General features: G+C 36.1%; 1 protein-coding gene across 3 annotated transcripts in view; it reads right to left on the bottom strand.

Moving 5' to 3' along the window:
* The window catches only part of AGPS (alkylglycerone phosphate synthase), a 175,847-nt gene that overhangs the window by 31,221 nt on the left and 124,828 nt on the right, over positions 1 to 19,798 (bottom strand). For 2 of the 3 annotated variants that reach the window (XM_037848960.1, XM_037848958.1), the window contains exons 15-17: positions 17,745 to 17,814; positions 15,096 to 15,157; positions 1,362 to 1,451 (exon numbers count right to left, since the gene is read on the bottom strand). In XM_037848960.1, coding sequence (XP_037704888.1) covers positions 1,362 to 1,451; positions 15,096 to 15,157; positions 17,745 to 17,814 — 222 coding nt within the window. The remainder of the gene's footprint in view (positions 1 to 1,361; positions 1,452 to 15,095; positions 15,158 to 17,744; positions 17,815 to 19,798) is intronic. The other variant, XM_037848959.1, reaches the window with a different exon arrangement.

Raw genomic sequence — 19,798 nt, 5'->3', positions numbered from 1 at the left:
AAAAAGCTAGGCAGGGAGTTGCCATGGAGATGCATTTGGCAGCCTGAGCCTGTTTTCTGGGCTGGAGCATGACCAGGTCTACATTCCTGGGCTGAGATTAGGTGAGCCAAGGTAAATCAGAGGAACAAGTATCATGAACAGAAATATACAGAAAACACTGCCATGCTGAAGCAAAATTGTTATTTCAGAAGTCCAGCATCTGGAACACTTAACATTAGAGATATTAAACTATTTCCAAAATTAACTTTTACACATGCTTATATTGTAGTAACTTTTTTGTTTGCTTTTAAAATAAATATTGGAGATGTGTTCCTGAAAAACAACACACACACACACACACACACACACACACACACACACACAAAGAGAAAAAAAGTAAGGCAGTTATACAACAATGTTCAACAAATGTTAAAATGCTAGATTACCACTGCATCATTTATTTTAAGATACCCTTTATCATGATCTGTCCTCATTTCCACTTATTCTCCATTCCACTTAAGTCTATAATTTTTTTAAATGCAATTTTATTGAGATACACTCACATACCAGATAATCATCCTATAACTTTTTAAAGAGGTTAAATGTTCAACTCAATCTTGATGCATTTAGTCTCCTGGTGGCTACACAGAAAATTAATATCAAAAGATTGAACACAAACTGTCCCTTCTCATGAAAACATCCTTTTGCATTATTGCTATTTAACAAAGAGGACAAGATCATCAGTTGATCAGGTTCTGCTCACTATGGAAGCTACTAGTCACATTAGGCTTTTCAAATTTAAATTAATTAAAACTAAATAAAGTTAAAAATGCAGTACCACAGTCACATTAGCTACATTTCAAATGCTCAATAGCCACATGCGACTAATGGCTACCACACTGGGCAGTGCAATCATAGACCACTTTCGTCATTGCAGAAAGTTCTACTGGAAAGCACTCAATCTTCATTTGAATCTTTTGCTACTCCCACTCATTTAACCAACTAATAAAATGATTAAACGGCTTCTTTGATGAAGAAAGAGCTACGTTGACTGTCTATACAATTTATAGCTTCTTGACAGTATATGTAATTTAGCTTCAGTGAATGAAGAAGGAGTCATTCTTTTTTTTTCCAGGAGCTCAGATGCTTGGCTCTTTACTGTGTCTAAACAAGGTAGAGGCTCACTCACTGAAGGGGATCCTAAGGGGTTAGGACTGCTGTAAAATTCCAGAGGCACTGTCCTAACAAGGTGGCAAGTGAAAGTTAGGAAAGCTTGCCAAGTGGAAGAGATTGAAGCTTTTCCTCAGCTGGCAAATTACACTTCTCCATTGATCAAAAATTAGTTTTTCAGACTAAGTAATATAAGAGCAAACATAACTCACCTGCATGTAGAAAGAGGCACAAACTGAACGCCCCTCTCTTTGCATTCCCTTCTTATTCTTTCTTTTACATTTCTACAGAGATCTACAACCCTAGAAAAGACAATTGAATACATTAAGTTTTCAAATGAATTGCACAAATTGTAATAAATGCTGGTTTATCCGGCATCCTTCAAGTCAGAAATTCTCTTAACTAAAATTTTCACAGCTACTCCTTTAAGAATGAATAAGACCTTTGATCATTCAAATTGACCCCTTCATTCCTAACTTGAAAGGGAGCAAAGGTCCTTTCATTTTTTGCTACAGGAAAGATAGATCAGAAGACCATACTCAAGTCTCCTGAAGGCAGTCTCCTATACTTAGGAAAACCCAATTTCAAAATAAATGTAATTACAAGGTTTTAAGGGTTTTTAAAAAACCATAAAGAATACGTCAATGAGAATTCGATTCTGGGTTATATGAATATCAATCTTATCCATGTCTCTTTAACTTAAAAATAATTCAATTAATAATTATAATATTACATCAAATGTTCAATAGCGTATTCTCAAGCACTGAGCTAAAATTCATTTTAACAACTATTTGTAAAGTGCTAATGTGCTATGCTAGATTGCTTCAATATTAAAAGTAAAAAAAAAAAAAGCATGCAAGTGAGGGTATAGTGATAATCCTTAAGGGGGGGAGCTAACATTATATGATATTTCTCTATTTTTGAATGTGAGCTGTAACACTGTTATAACTATATATTTTGTTTCCTCTCAAAGATAAAACTCGTATGGTATAAATGTATGTCATTTTATTCCCCAACAAATATCAAGTCCATATATGGATATTGCCTCTGTGTTTCAAACCTTGGCCATTAAGAATCATGAAAATTGAAATGATATTTTAAAAAACTCAAAAGGCTGGCCTATATATTAGTGAGACAGTTTTGACTGTGTGAGAACCAATTAGAATAAGTGGATTATGCTTTATAAAATACATTAAAGTTATCTGTATATCAAATAAGAACCAAAATGTAGAAATAAAATATAAATACAAAAAGGGGTTTAGTGTTTTACTAGCATGTCAAATTTTTAATTTATAATTAAAGTACCTGAATGTTTTGTAAATTCTAATTTAAGTTCTGCTTTAATTGCTATGAGAACTGCAGGCAAATATGATTTGTCAATGTCATCTATGCCTTATTTATGGAATGGTAAGAATGGACATTTTAAAAAATCTCTCATAAAACATTTAGATTATTGAAATTTGATGTCTTTATTTTGAAAATCCAACTCATAAAAAAATACTTTAAAATAAATAAAATCTAAGCTTTTATATCTACAGGGGTTAATGAGTACCACAAATTTACAAAAACAAACAAGTTCTTTAATATGACTAGAAAACAGAACTTAAGGGCTACATCTGAGTAGTCTAGGAAAAAATAAAGAATTGCAATTCATCTACTTTTACAGTCCTTTGCAAGGTGAACTATTTGGGTGGACTGTATTTCAGTTAAAATGCATTTAAATATATCCAGTTATCACAAATGAATTCCTGTAAAAATGCAATAGGAAACACAGACATTTTAACTGCTTATATCTAAACCCTTGCTGGTAGCTGAATAATGAGGAGGAGATGAGAAAGAACAGAACAGAACAGGGTATTTTCTATAAATGATTTGTAGGGAGGAACGTCTGAGGGTGTTCTTTCAAGGAACTTGAGCAAAGATCAATATAATCCATTTGGACCAATCATTTTATAGAATATAGTATAGTCATCTTGCTAGGGCTATTGAGGGACAAAGACTAGTAAGACCATTAACGCATCAAAGGGCTTTCATGTGAAAAGGCCAATGACCCAATGTGTGAGGGTTGAAGGTGCTGATCCTGTGGGTTGCTGCTAAATAAAGTCTCTACCCAACTAGAGGTTTGGAGGAAGAGCAAGTTGCTAAACATGTAAGAACTAAATTTTATGCAGGAACATAACTGATTTCTAGTAGTGTTAATTATTGAAATCTCAGCTGAGGAAGTTGTTTTAAATGAAAATACACCAAACATATCACCCTGTACAAAACAGAAATTATCAGTGAGTCAATTAAATACATATGTAAGTATAGTATACAAGGAAAGGATAAAGAAAAATGAAGACAACACACAAGTACCTTCTATATTTGGAAGAATAAGACAAGATGACAATAGCAATAAGTGAATGGCAACAAAATTCGTAATACTGAAGAAGAGGTTACACTGTACTAACTCACTTTCCCCCGTAAGGAGAGGCATTAAAGATTAAACGATCTTTGAGACTGTTATAAACAGCTGCCAAACTATTTCTGCAACTCAAAAGTACCAGATGGTGATGACATGGCAATTCTTTTTGTTGTTGTTATTAACTTTTTATTTTGAAATAATTTCAAACTTACAGGACAGTTGCAAAAATAATACAAAACTCATACAGAGAACTCCAACGTACCCCCCACCCAGATACTCACATCCAACAACTTTTACATTTTGTCACATTTGCCATATCATTCTATTTATCTATCTATCTATCCATCAGTTCATTTGTCTATTTATCTATTTTCTACACATTGGCAAATAGGTGGCATACATCATGCTCCTTGAATACCTAATACTTCCATGTACATTTCCTAAGAACAAGGATATTCCAATATTCACTTATATAATCACCTTAAATACAGTTATCAAGTTCAAGGTTCATCCATGCAGTGGTATTTATCAGAACTCCATTCTTTTTTTAAGGTTAAATAATATTCCATACTATGAATATATGATATTTTGTTTAGCCATTCATCTGTTGATAGACATTTAGATTGCATCCACCTTTTGGCTATCATGAATAATGCTGTTATGAACATTGGTGTACAAATATCTGTTCAAGTCCTTGCTTTCAGTTCTTTTGGGTATGTATCTAGAAGAGGAATTTCCAGGTGATATGGTAGTTCGTTCTTCAGAAACCACCAAACTGTTTTCCACAGTGACTGCCCATTTTAAATTCCCACCAACAATGTACGAGGGTTCCTATTTCCCCAAGTATCCGAACCACCACTTGTTATTTTCCATTTTTTTAATAGCAGCCATCCTACTGAATGAGAGTGGTATTTCATTTTGGTTTTGATTTGCATTTCCCTGATGGCTAGTGATATTGAGCATCTTTTTATGTGTTTTTGGCCTCTGTATATTTCTTTGGAGAAATGGCTATTCAAGTCCTTTGTCCATTTTTCATTTGGATTGTCTGGTTTTTGTTGTTGAGTTGTAGGAGGGTAATTCTTTTTATTTACATGATATATTCCCTTTGTTAAAATTAGTATAAAAAATGATGAATATCAAATTGATAATATAAATTGGTTCAATATCAATGGTGCATAGAATATGAGCACTGATGTAACAAAAGTCAAAACCATGGTAGATGAAGACCAAATGCAAAACAATAAAGTTTTCTTGGGGGGGGTGGAGGGGCTTGAATGGCCAAGAGCAAAATGCTAAGATACATAATATCTAGAAGGTGGATTCATGGGGATCTGTTATAATACCATCTGTACTCTTCTGGAGATTTAAAATATTTCATATTTTAATAACGAAAAAGCAAAAAGTAAGGCACACTAGAACAAAACCAAAACAAACTGAGAGTCCTTCAGAATTTTTTTAACTCAATGAATTAATTCACAAATCCATTTTAAATCAAATCATTTCAAATTTCCTACCCAGTTGTTTCAAAATTCAATTTTATTGAAATGGTTCACATACCATACAATCATCCAATGTGCACAACTGATTGCCCATGGTATCATCATGCAGCTATGCATCCATTACTCCAGAAAGGAAATAAAAACAAAAAAGAAAACTCAAATCCTCCCATACCCCAACCGCCCCCCATCCATTACTGATTCATGGTATTAGTATGGTACATTTGTTACTGTTGATGAAAGAAAGTTAAAATACTACTAACTGTAATACATCGTTTGCAATAGGTATATTTTTTCCCTATATACCCCTCTATTATTAGCTTCTAGTTATGTCATATATTTGTTCTTGTTCATGAAAGAGATTTCTAATATTTGCACGGACACTGTCCACCACAAGATTCTTTGTATTATGAATTCCCATATATTAAACTCCAACTTTCCTTCTGGTGACATATGTGACTCTACACTTCCCCTTTCCACCACATTCACACACTGTTCAGCACTGTTAGTTATCCTCACAATACATGCTACCATCACCTCTGTTCATTTCAAAACACTTAAGTTCAACCTAGTTAAACATTCTGTTCACAATATGCAACTGCTCCCCATTCTTTAGCCTCATTCTATATCCTGGTAACTTATATTTCATGTCTATGAGTTTACATACTATAATTAGTTCATATCAGTGAGAGCATACAATATCTGTACTTTTGTGTTTGACTTATTTCATTCAATGTAGTGCCCTCAAGGTTTCTTCATTGCCCTGTTTTTATTTTTTTTTAAGACAGTTTTTTTCACCCACCAAACATTCTGTCCTTAATAAACAATCGATGGTTCCCTGTATAATCACGTATTTATGTATTCATTACTATCCCCACTATTTATATAAGGACATATCCATTTCTTCCACAAAGGAGGAGGAAGAGTCAAAGAAGATAGACAAAAGAAAAAGAAAAAAAAATGACAGATAAAATAAGCAATAAAAGGAAACACAGACCTATGGAAGATGGCAGTTAGAAGAGACAGGGCAAAAAAACACCTCTGTGAAAAATACTAGATAAAAGCCAGAAAGTGACCCAGAACACCACTTCCAGTGATGCTCCAGCTGGACAAAGTCTGCTAAATCCACAGGGACTGTGCACTTGGTGAAACCCGGACTCTGCATTCTGAAAAGAGTGAGTAAGCCTGCTGAATATCTGGCAGCCATGCTGTGGTGTGGGAAAACCGTGGGTTTGTGTTTGGAGTTGGACTAGTTCTTTTTTAAAAAACCCAAAAGCAGCTGCGGATACAGCAGCGGGAACCGCACAGTGAAGTGTGGCAGGAACGGGCTGTGGGTACGCCTCAATAACTGGCGTGGATGATAGCCTTTCACACACCTGCTGCTAATTGTCTTGCAGCAAGGAAGGCACAGGTTAGCCAAAAGGGGAAAATAACCAAGCCCCTTACAGCCATCTTCCTGGCGGGCTGGGAATGCTCCTGCCCAGCGCAGGTGCCACAGCCCAGAGCCGCACCAAAAAACCCAGTGTGAAGGTAAGCGTTTCCAGCATCATGCGTACATGCCACAATATTCGGCATGGACAATAGCCTTTTGCGCACCCATGGCTAACTGTCCCGGAGCTAGGAAGGTGGAGCTGCGAAAAAAGGGGGAAATTAACAAGTCTATACAGCCATCATTTCAGCAGGCTGGGAACGCCCCTACATGGCCCAGAACTTCCCTTGAGGGATGGTGCGTACTCATGACATAGCACAGCCTTCCCTCAGCAGAGGAGAAGGAGCAAGTTCTGAAAGCAGCAAGAGAAAAGCAATTCACCACACACAAAGGAAACAGCATAAGACTAAGTACTCAGCAACCACCAAGGAGGCGAGAAGGCAGTGGCATGACGCATTTAAAATTCTGAGAGAAAAACTGCCAACCAAGAATTCTTAATCCAGCAAAGCTCTCCTTCAAATTTGAGGGAGAGCTTAAATTTTTCACAGACAGGCAAAGGCTGAGAGATTTTGCTAATAAAAGACCTGCCCTACTTCAGATACTAAAGTGAACCCTACCAACAGAGAAACAAAGAAAGGAGAGAGAGAGAAGGAGAAAGGTTCAGTACTAGACAGATTCAATATTGGTTCATTAAAGAACAGTAAGAGAGAGAGAAAAAATACATCTGATAAACATAAACCAAAGAATAGGATGGCTGATTCAAGAAATGCCTTGACAGTAATAAAGTTGAATGTAAATGGATTAAACTCCCCAGTTAAAAGATACAGATTGGCAGAATGGATCAAAAAATATGAACCATCAAAATGTTGCATACAAGAGACTCATCTTAGACACAGGGACACAAAGAAATTGAAAGTGAAAGGATGGAAAAAAATATTTCATGCAAGCTACAGCCAAAAGAAAGCAGGAGTAGCAATACTAATCTCAGATAAAACAGACTTTAAATGCAAGGATGTTATGAGAGACAAAGAAGGCCACTACATACTAATAAAAGGGGCAATTCAACAAGAAGAAATAACAATCATAAATGTTGAAGCACCAATCATGGTGTCAAAAATACATGAGACAAACACTGGCAAAACTAAAGGAAGCAATTGATGTTCCCACAATAATTGTGGGAGACTTCAACACATCACTCTCTCCTATAGATAGATCAACCAGACAGAAGACCAATAAGGAAACTGAAAACGTAAACAATCTGAAAAATGAATTGGATTTAACAGACATATATAGAACATTACATCCCAAATCACCAGGATACACATTCTTCTCCAGTGCTCAGAGAACTTTCTCCAGAATAGACCATATGCTACGACATAAAACAAGCCTCAATAAATTTAAAAAAACTGAAATTATTCAAAGCACATTCTCCGACCACAATAGAATACAATTAGAAGTCAATAACCATCAGAGACTAAGAAAATTCACAAATACCTGGAGGTTAAACAACACGCTCGTAAACAACCAGTGGGTTAAATTAGAAATAGCAAGAGAAATTGCTAAATATATAGAAACGAACGAAAATGAGAACACAACATATCAAAATCTATGGGATTCAGCAAAAGCGGTAGTGAGGGGGAAGTTTATAGAACTAAACACATACATCAAAAAGGAAGAAAGAGCTAAAATCACAGAACTAATAGAGCAACTGAAGAAGCTAGAAAATGAACAGAAAACTAATCCTAAACCAAATAGAAGAAAAGAAATAACAAGGATTAAAGCAGAAATAAATGACATAGAGAACAAAAAAAGAATAGAGAGAATAAATAACACCAAGATTCGGTTCTCTGAGAAGATCAACAAGATTGACAAGCCCCTAGCTACACTGACAAAAACCAAAAAGAGAGAAGACCCATATAAACAAAATAATGAATGAGAAAGGTGACATTACTGCAGATCCTGAAGAAATTTAAAAAATTATCAGAGGAGACTATGAAAAACTGTATGCCAACAAACTGGATAATGCAGAGGAAATGGACAATTTCCTGGAAACATATGAATAACCTAGATTGACCAGAGAAGAAACAGAAGACCTCAATCAACCCATCACAAGCAAAGAGATCCAATCAGTCATCAGAAAACTTCCCACAAATAAATGCCCAGGGCCAGATGGCTTCACAGGGGAATTCTACCAAACTTTCCAAAAAGAACTGACACCAATCTTACTTAAACTCTTTCAAAAACATTGAAGAAAATGGAACACTACCTAACACATTTTTTGATGCAAACATTAATCTAATACCCAAACCAGGCAAAAGATGCCACAAAAAAAGGAAAACTACAGGCCAATCTCCTTAATGAATATACATGCAAAAATTCTCAACAAAATACTTGCAAATCGAATCCAAAGACACATTAAAAAAATCATACACCATGACCAAGTGGGGTTTACTCCAGGCATGCAAGGATGGTTCAACATAAGAAAATCAATCAATGTAATACAACACATTAACAAATCAAAAGAGAAAAATCAAATGATCATCTCAATAGATGCGGAAAAAGGATTCGATAAAATCCAACATTGCTTTTTGATAAAAACACTTCAAAAGGTAGGAATTGAAGGAAACTTCCTCAACATGATAAAGGGCATATATGAAAAACCCCAGCCAGCATAGTACTTAATAGTGAGAGACTGAAATCCTTCCCTCCAAGATCAGGAATGAGACAAGGATGCCCACTGTCACCACTGTTATTCAACATTGTGCTAGAAGTGCTAGCCAGGGCAATCCGTCAAGACAAAGAAATAAAAGGCATCCAAATTGGAAAGGAAGAAGTAAAACTGTCATTGTTTGCAGATGATATGATCTTATATCTGGAAAACCCTGAGAAATCAATGATACAGCTACTGGAGCTAATAAACAAATTTAGCAAAGTAGCGGGATACAAGATTAATGCACATAAGTCAGTAACGTTTCTATACACTAGAAATGAAAGAAGTGAAGAGACACTCAAGAAAGAGATATCATTTTCAATAGCAACTAAAAAAATTAAGTACCTAGGAATAAACTTAGCCAAAGATGTAACAAACCTATATAAAGAAAACCATATAACTCTACTAAAAGAAATACAAAGAGACCTTAAAACATGGAAAAATATTCCATGTTCATGAATAAGAAGGCTAAATGTCATTAAGATGTCAATTCTACCCAAACTCATCTACAGATTTAATGCAATCCCAATCAAAATTCCAACAACCTACTTTGCAGACTTGGAAAAGCTAGTTATCAAATTTATTTGGAAAGGGAAGATGCCTCAAATTGCTGAAAACACTCTAGAAAAGAAAAACAAAGTGGGAGGACTTACACTCCCTGACTTTGAAGCTTACTACAAAACCACAGTAATCAAAACAACATGAAACTGGCACAAAGATAGATATATCGATCAATGGAATCAAACTGAGAGTTTGGAGATAGACCCCAGGTCCACGGCAGACTGATCTTTGATAAGGCCCCCAAAGCCACTGAACTGGGACATAACAGTCTTTTCAACAAATGGGGCTGGGAGAGTTGGATATCCATATATCCAAAAGAATGAAAGAGGACCCCAACCTCACACCTTACACAAAAATTAACTCAAAGTGGCTCAAAGACCTTAATATATAAGACAGTACCATAAAACTCCTAGAAGATAATGTAGGGAGACATCTTCAAGACCTTGTGTTAGGAGGTCCCTTCCTAGACCTTACACCCAAAGCACAAGCAACAAAGGGAAAAATAGATAAATGGAACTCCTCAAGCTTAGAAGTTTCTGTACCTCAAAGGAATTTGTCAAAAAGGTGAAGACGCAGCCAACTCAATGGGAAAAAATTTTTGGAAACCATGTATCTGACAAAAGACTGATATCTTGCATACATAAAGAAATCCTACAACTCAATGACAAGAGTACAGACAGCCCAATTATAAAATGGGCAAAAGATATGAAAAGACAATTCTTTGAAGAGGAAATAGAAATGGCCGAGAAACATATGAAAAAATATTCAGCTTCACTAGCTATTAGAGAGATGCAAATTAAGACTACAATGAGATACCATCTCATACCAATTAGAACGGCTGCCATTAAACAAACAGGAAACTACAAATGCTGGAGAGGATGTGGAGAAATTGGAACTCTTATTCATTTTTGGTGGGACTGTATAACGGTTCAGCCACTCTGGAAGTCAGTCTGGCAGTTCCTTAGAAAACTAGATATAGAATTACCCTTCAATCCAGCAATTATACTTCTCGGTATATACCCAGAAGATCTGAAAGCAGTAACGTGAACAGATATCTGCATGCCAATGTTCACAGCAGCATTATTCACAATTGCCAAGAGATGGAAACAACTCAAATGTCCTTCAACAGATGAGTGAATAAATAAAATGTGGTATATACACACAATGGAATACTATGCAGCAGTAAGAAAGAATGATGTTGTGAAACGTATGACAACTTGGATGAACCTTGTAGACATAATGCTGAGTGAAATAAGCCAGGCACAAAAAGAGAAATATTATATGCTACCACTAATGTGAACATTGCTGGGGGAGAACGCATGGGGCGTTGAGCTTCCCCACCTCATTGGTTGCTGATGTGCTCACAGACATTGGGGACTGGTGGTCTGATGGGTTGACCCCTCAATCACGGGACTTGCCCTTGGGAAGACTGTTACTGCAAAGGAAAGGCTAGGCCTGCTTATAATTGTGCCTAAGTTTCTCTTCCCAAATGCCTCTTTGTTGCTCAGATGTGGCCCTCTCTCTCTAGCTAAGCCAACTTGGCAGCTGAAATCACTGCCCTCCTCCCTACGTGGGATCTGACACCCAGGGGTGTAAACACCCCTGGCAATGTGGAATATGAGTCCCGGGAAGGAATCTGGACCCGGCTTCGTGGGATGGAGAACATCTTCTTGACCAAAAGGGGAATGTGAAATGAAAGGAAGTAAGTTTCAGTGGCTGAGAGATTCCAGAAGGAACCAAGAGGTCACTCTGGTGGGTACTCTCACACAATATAGATAACCCTTTTTAGTTTCTAATGAATTGGAATAGCTAGCAGTAAATACCTGAAACTATCAAACTACAACCCAGAACCCCTGAATCTTGAAAATGTAGCTTATGAGGGGTGACAATGTGATTGCCAAAGTCATGTGGATCACACTCCCCTTTGTCCAGTGTATGGATGGATGGATGAGTAGAAAAATGGGGGCAAAAAAAAACAACAAAACAAAAAACCCAGTGATCTTTTTTTACTTTAATTGTTCTTTTTCACTTTAATTTTTATTGTTATTACTTGTGTGTGTGTGGTAATAAAAATGTTCAAAAATTAATTTTGGTGATGGATGCACAAATATATGGTGGTACTATGAACAATTAATTGTATGCTTTGTATGACTGTATGGTATGTGAATATATCTCAACAAAATTGAATTATTCATTAAAAAAAAAGGAAAGACAGAATTAAACAAAAGTACCATAAAGAGTCAGACAACATCACCAATGCAAAGAGTCCCTTACCCTCCCTTATGTCCCCCTCTTATATGCATTTTGCTTTGGTATATTACCTTTGTTACATTAAAGGAAGCATAATATAATGTTTCTGTTAACCATAGTCTCTAGTTTGCATTGATCGTACTTTTTCCCGAATACCACCCCATTTTTAACATCTTGCAAGGTTGACATTCATTTGTTCTCCCTCATGTAAAAACATATTTGTACATTTATCACAATTGTTGAGCACTCCAGGTTTCACTGAGTTATGCAGTCCCAGTCTTTTATCTTTTCTCTTTCCTTCTGGAGTCCCACATGCTCCTAACCTTCCTCTTTCAACCACACTCACAGTCATCTTTGTTCAGTGTACTTACATTGCTGTGCTACCATCACCCAAAAATGTGCTCCGAACCTCTCATTCCTGTCTTTTCCTATCTGTCCATAGTGCTCCCTTTAGTATTTCTTGCTGCACAGGCATCTTGTTCACAAATTCTCTCATTGTTTGTTTGTCAGAGAATATTTTAAACTCTTCCTCATATTTGAAGGACAGTTTTGCTGGATATAGGATTCTTGGCTGGTGGTTTTTCTTTCAGTATCTTAAATATATTACACCACTTCCTTCTTGCCTCCATGGTTTCTACTGAGATTTCTGCCCATAGTCTTACAAAGCTTCCTTTGCATGTGATGCATCGCTTTTCTCTTGCTGCTTTCAGGATTCTCTCTTTGTCTTTGATGTCTGACACTCCAATTATTAAGTGTCTTGGCGTAAGTCTATTCATATCTATTCTGTTTGGGGTACACTATGCTTCTTGGATCTAAATGTTGTCTTTCATAAGATATGGGAAATTTTCATTGATTATTTCCTTTATTATTGTTTCTGCCCCTTTTCCCTTCTCTTCTCCTTCTGGGATACCCATGACACGCACATTCATGAGCTTCATGTTGTCATTCAATTCCCTGAGACACTGCTCATATTTTTCCATTCTTTTTCCTATCTGTTCTTTTGTTTGTAGGATTTCAGGTGTCTTGACCTCCAGTTCCTGAGTGTTTTCTTCTGCCTCTTGAACTCTGCTCTTTGTATGTCTCCATTGTGTTTTTCATCTCTTGTGTTGTACCTTTTATTTCCATAGATTCTGCCAGTTTTTTCAAACTTTCGATTTCTACCTTATGTTCGCCCAGTGTTTTCTTTACATCATTCATCTCTTTTCCATATCTTCCCTGAACTCATTGATTTGGTTTTTGATTTGATTTAGCATATTTCTTTGAAAATCTTTAATTGACTGTTTCATTAAAGTGAAAGAATATCTCAACTGTGTCTTGTTTGAGATGTAAGTTTGTTCCTTTGACGAGGTCATATATCCGCCCTTCCTAGTGTAGTGTGTAGTCCTCTGTTGTCTAGGCATCTGGCTTCCCTGGTTACCCCAATCAGATTTTCCCAGACCAGAACGGGTTCAGGTCTCAGAATGGGGTTATATTCAGTTTCAAGTCTCCCTGAGGGTGTGTCTTAGAAATTTACAGACTTTCCCTTGAGGCCTCTAGACACTGTGCTTTTCCTAACTTGCCCAGCAGGTGGCATCTGTCAGCCTGTCACTCCCCACTGGTGTAAAGAGGTGTGGCCCCTTTAATTCTTAGTTGCTTCTGTTTTGGCTGCAGGCCCTGGCGTCTGAGTTCTGAGGGAGGGGCAGGCCCTTGAGCTGGGCCCCATCTCCTTCCTTTTAGGGAAAATACACCCCCTAGGGAGCTACTTCTGCATTTCAATAGTTTCTTTGTCTCTCTGGATCTGTCAACTCCACCCCTGTCTGGGTCAGAGTGCTGTGAAGTGAAAATGGCTGAGGCTCCACTGAGCCACTCAGGTTGAGAGAGAGAAAAAGGGGAAGAAAGCCCCCCTTCAGAGCCAATCCACGGCCCCCCAATTTTGCCCATCTGTCAGATAGAGCACTTGGGTCTTCTGGACTCCCCCTCCCAGGGCACAGGTGTTTTCCGGCTCTCTAACATTCTCTAAAATTCTCTGTATTTTTCTTTTCTTTTTTTAATTAATTGTTTTCCTCTCTGTCAGCCCCACCTGCTCTCCACTGGGAGCAACCTCAGGGTACTTTGCTGCTTGTCTATGTTTGTAGTTTGTATTCAACTATCCACATTTGTTAATTAAAACCCCAGTTGGAGCCGGTCTGAGCTATATTCGCTCACTCAGAGAATGCTGGTTTCTCCCACAGGGAGGTCCTGCCACTCAGCCTGCCGTGGGGGGAGGGGACTCCCAACGCATTTCTGCAGTTTTTAATTACAGATTTTATGCTGCGATCTCAGCCTTTCCACCCAATCCAGGTTGGTTTACAATGTGTGGACAGTCACGTTTGCCCCCCAAACAGTTGTTCCAGATTACTTACTAGTTGCTCCTGGTTGTTTATTAGTTGTTCCAGGGGACTGACTAAAATCCACACCTCTCTATGCTGCCATCTTAGCTCCTCCCTCCTAACCAGTTTTGATTATTAATTCCTTAACCAGTATTTGCATGTGTGTCTGTATTTCTTGTAAAGAAACCCTTCTAAAATTTATTTCCATTTTTATTATTTCCATTTACTCTAGTACGCACCAGTACTAGAATTTTTGCTTAAATTTAAAAACAGAAATTGTACATAATTTCTTTCAGAAATAATTTAAATCCAAGTCAACATCTAGCTTAATATGTACATATAAAAATATCAAAAGTTAAATGAGTATGACAAGAGAAAGTTAATTTGGGAGGACATTTTAGAGAACATTTAAGCTTATTAATTATTTAAGGACTTAAATTAAAGCTAAGTGAAACCACACAGTTACATTTAGTGTTCATTCAATAAGATTCTTCAAATATGTTAATTTCAGTATCTTCCTTCTTCTATGCGTCACAAATTTGCCAAAAAAAAAAAAACCCCAAAAAATGGCTAGAAAATATGGTATTCTGATGAGGATATTAATTTAAATATTTAAAAGAAAAAAGTTACCTTATTTCAACATTTCTCAGTAAAATCTTAAAGTTTATGTATTCACATGCAAAGTTATATAACTTCAGCAACTCATATAGCATATTTTGATAGTATCAGGCATTTCATTACATTTTACCTGTCCCAAGGAGCAGAAGTCTCAAAGGATTCTCCTATTACATAGTATTCTAAACCCAAGTCCTGTTAAGAAACATACACAAAAATCAAGAAATTGCAACAGATGCCAAAGAATCAATAATATTGTCAGTATTTCATGTTTGTTATTAGTATTATGTGCTTCTAATTTAACCTCAACTGCTCTTTATTATCCATAGCTTAAAAGCATTGGCAAGTTGCCCCCAAAGGGAGCTATAACCTCCATGAGGGAAGGAACCTCCCTGTCTTGTCCTCAGAATGTTGGCACCAGAGTGCCTGTGTGCCACTTTGAAGCTGTTATGGACCCCAGAAAAGCCATGATCTTTTAACCCAATCTTTTGGGGCGAGATACTCTGATTAGATTATTTCCATGGAGGTGTGGCTCCACCCATTCAGAGTGAGTCTTAATTAGATCACTGGAGTCCTTAAGAGAGCTGGGAGCCCACACACAGACCCAGATGCTTGGAGATGCAGACAGAAAGACATTTGGAGAGCTAAGCTAAGAGATGAAGCCCAGAGTTTGCCCCAAAGAAGCTAAGAGAGGACCCCCAGACACTTAGAGAAATGCCCCAGGAGAACCACCAGATTGCTGAGAAAAGCTAAGAGAGACAGAAGCCCAGAGATGTTTTGGAAAAAGCCATTTTGAAACAGAATCGGAGAGCAAAGGACCAGCAGACTCCAGCCACATGCCTTCTTAGCAGACAAAGGTGTTTCAGATGCCATCAGCTTTTCTTCAGTGAAGGTGTCCTCTTGTTGATGCCTTAGTTTGGATACTTTTATGGCCTTTGAACTGTAAATCTGCAACCTAATAAATTCCCTTTAAAAAAGCCAATTCATTTCTGGTATTTTGCGTAACAGCAGTTTTAGCAAACCAGAACAGCCTGACACATGATTCAAGTAATTCTCCAATGAATGGAATCTCTATCCAGGAACAGTCTAATACTTGAAAGAATACAAGCAGAACAGATTTTCAGTAGCCTACATAAAGCAAATTAACTGATGCCATATATTGGCCATCAGGTTGAAGCAGGAGGGGGGCTAGGGAAGCGAAGAGGAAGTTGGAAGGAGGAGAAGATATGTTCTTGCCACCACAGATAAGCTAAGATTTGAAAGAAAATTTTGTAAGGCAGAAAAATCAATTCATGCTAAGTTTTGACTTCCAGTAAAATGAATCACTTCAACTCTACCACTAGTTGGTAGTAAAAATCCCCATATTACTGATCTAAAATGTATTTTTTTCTCTCTTATGTATTCATTTATTCAATAAACATCTATATGGTCAAAGTTAATAGCATTAAAGCAGTGGGAAAATAAAAAAATAAAACAACAGTGCCAGAAAAAAGTTCTCTAAGTAGGTTGTGACTAAGCTCTATACTATTAAAATCAGCTGGCACCTCAATAATTAAGAAACTTACTCTAAACTATATCTATGCTGTACTTGTTACAGTCATATTTTCATTTTTTAGAACTCTATGTTTAGGATTATGGGAAAGTAGCTAATACCTTTAGAGAAATGCCTAACAACTAAAATTGTATGTGTACCCAAAATGGTATAATGGGAGTCCATGGAGGAAAATATTATTTATGAATTGCATAAATCTTATTTTTTTGTATCTAAAATCATCTATTAATTTTCAGATTCTGTACATCTCTCATCTCTTAATCACAATTTGTAACCCAGGGCTTGAGCAATAAATGTACTTTTCCTTATCAGCATCATGAGAGGAAAGAGGAGACCTATAGCTTCAAATTCACTGCAATTCAAAATTTAGATCATAGGATTAAATTATTTTAAAAATGAGAACACATTAATTCAAGCTTTCTTAGAAAAGTACAAACAAAAGTTTATATAATTATTTCCTCCAAAACAATATCCAAGTGAAAAATTGTCAATTTAGTATTTGGACAAGCAAAAGTATCTACAGATAACAAAAAATGGCCTTTTAAAGCAAGATCTTTCAAATTACATAATAAGCAAAAAGAAGGAAAACTAACACCAGCAACAGCAGAAAACAATTAAGAAATCAGAGTTCATTCGAGACAAAGTAGAAAAACAACACAAGAAAACAATAAATAAATAAATGAAATATCAAAAGAACAAGTTCATATCAATACGTAAAGCAGACTCAAGGTTAATGAGACTTAATACAGTGCCTCACAAATAGAAAATGTAAAATTAAAAAAAAGTAGAGTTTAGATATACATGAATTATGTTTTTATTTCTATATAGTAATCATCACCAGTGAACCAATAACTACTTGGAATCAATTTTTAAAGATACAATTAAAGAAAGATTTATATATATTTAAAACATTATAGGTCAAGTGAGGAATGCTGCTAAATAAAACAGCTTGATTCTAACCAAGTAATGCTAGGAACGGCATGACTGGCCTCATAGTGCTCCATTCTTTTAAAGAACAGACACACATATCAAACCATTTTTAATTTCCTCAAAAGCATATATAAAAGGTTTATGTAGGCTTTTGAAGATTTATAGCTAATCGTGTAAAATGTGCTAAATAACAGCAGCTTAAAAATTAAGAAAATAAAAAGACAATTTCATTTACTCAAAGAAAAAGTATTAATTGCAATATAAATTAACAGTGACAAGAGAAAACATGAGATAACTTACTCGAATGTATGCAATGATATAGGTTAACAAATAACCTCTCTGTCCATTATCCTCACCAACTGCCAACCCCCTGTAATTAAAAGAATAAACTGTTACTATATTTCAAATGAATTATTAGAAGATATATAAAACTAACCAAACATGATGCCTCACAATAAATGCTTAACAGATTAACATATATTATGTTGCATCTTATTTTTTGTATTTGTTTTTTAATATCTATATAAAAAGTAATGAGCAATTTACAGATCTTTCTCTAATCAGAACCTCAAGTGTACATATAAAGATATTGTACATTATATAAACGTTTACAACCAGTACATCCATATTTTGCTTAGCATTTCAGGGCCACCTGGCTAAGTCAGTATATAATAGTACAGTGACAGGTTATTTAGAAAGGGAGAGCCACATTAGACTGACAACATATGACATCAAAGTTATGTCATAGTTAACAATAAAAATAGGATTTGTATCCCTAATTGTAGACTATAGGGAAAATAAATCACTTCTGTGGTACTAAATTCTTAGCATTTTTATCAAGCCTCCTGATTCTGCTCTATTCAAGTAGTTATGGTAGGTTGGTGAATATAGTTCTGGATGAAAAAGGGATTTCAAAAATCTCACTCTGGGAAGCATGTTGTATCAACAGGGGCTGATTCAGTTGTTGTATTAAAGAGTTCACAGTCAGACTCTGAGAGAGAAGAATCTAGACATAATGTGTTTCACACCAACAAGATGAACCCAGGGTGACAGAACAAGTATGTTCAAATACTCCGTAAAATGGATTTGTTCTGAAAATGTTCATTTATTTATAGTTGCCACTGAATGCTACTTTAGGGTATTGAGAAACCTGAATATCTTTTATGCAGTTAAAAACTTGTCTCCAATTTCCAACAATCATCTTTAATTTCACTTTTAAAAAGAACCCTGAAAAGGTGTACAAGCTTAGCAGATGTTCAGTTTTCCCTTCTTGTTTTTAAACAAGAAAGTTAATATAGCTGGTAATTAAAAGTAAGTAAGATCCAGCAAGTACTATCTATCTGTATTTTTGTCCTTGCTGGGCAGGCCTTACAAAGGTTCTGCTTTTAAACACCTGAACTTTGTACAGCTGCTACCAGATGAGTGGGTACTTTATCTGGCAGCGGGCTCTGTAACTGGTTTCATGGTTAAGTCCCTCACAAACTATATATAATATTTTTACTCTTCAAATATATATTATGTGTTAAAGGCTAATGAGTTTAGTAGGAGCTATAACCAAAAGAGCCAGAAATAGAAATTTGGTAGCTTCTTCCTAAGAGCAATATGCAGTATTTCCACATGCTTTTTTTGTGGTTTCATAATGAAATAACTGCAATAGAAAGGGTGACTTGAGATGCTGTAACTACATCAGGCTTGGATAATGCAACAGGAGGTGAACTCTCTGTGGCTAAAGTACTTCCTCATTTGGAACATTCAGTTGTAAGTAATAACTTTATCAGTTATTTGAAACAACCTTATCCAGTCAAATTAAAATAAAAAGTCAAAAACAAAGTGCCAATGGTTGACTATATTTTTTTCTTTATAGTACTTATGTTTGGGGGTTTTACTTTTAAAATAGGACATTATTAGTCACAGTTAGAAGAGTCAACTACCATTTTAAATGATGAGTTAATCTCCTCTCTTGCAAGGACTTAATTTCTCTCTGTAAACATGCAACATGCTATTGAGAACAACCTCCTAGTCAAATCTAGCTTTTCATATGGAAAATATCTGAGTGAGAAGGATAAAGCAGACATGATACAGTAGATAACATGGCATGACTACAAAGTGAGTGGTGACCATATTGTAATATCAGCATATGTCATTAGTTCTGACACTCAGGACGACAGGTTGGGCAGCCTGAGCAGGGCATGTCAAACGAGCGTGGATGCAGCCCTTCTTGAACACAAGGCTGCTTATTTTTATCTTAGTATCTTAAAGAGCTGTCAAGAGAATATGCTTAGATAATAAGAATCTGAAAATACTTTTAATATTTTGGTTAAGTCATTCATTTCAAACTTTTATCCCTCAAACAG

This window comes from Choloepus didactylus, chromosome 9 (genome assembly GCF_015220235.1).
Source record: "Choloepus didactylus isolate mChoDid1 chromosome 9, mChoDid1.pri, whole genome shotgun sequence".
Taxonomy (NCBI): domain Eukaryota; kingdom Metazoa; phylum Chordata; class Mammalia; order Pilosa; family Megalonychidae; genus Choloepus; species Choloepus didactylus.
The sequence above is the reverse complement of the archived record's forward strand: the minus strand, read 5'-3'. Positions and strand labels throughout refer to the sequence as shown.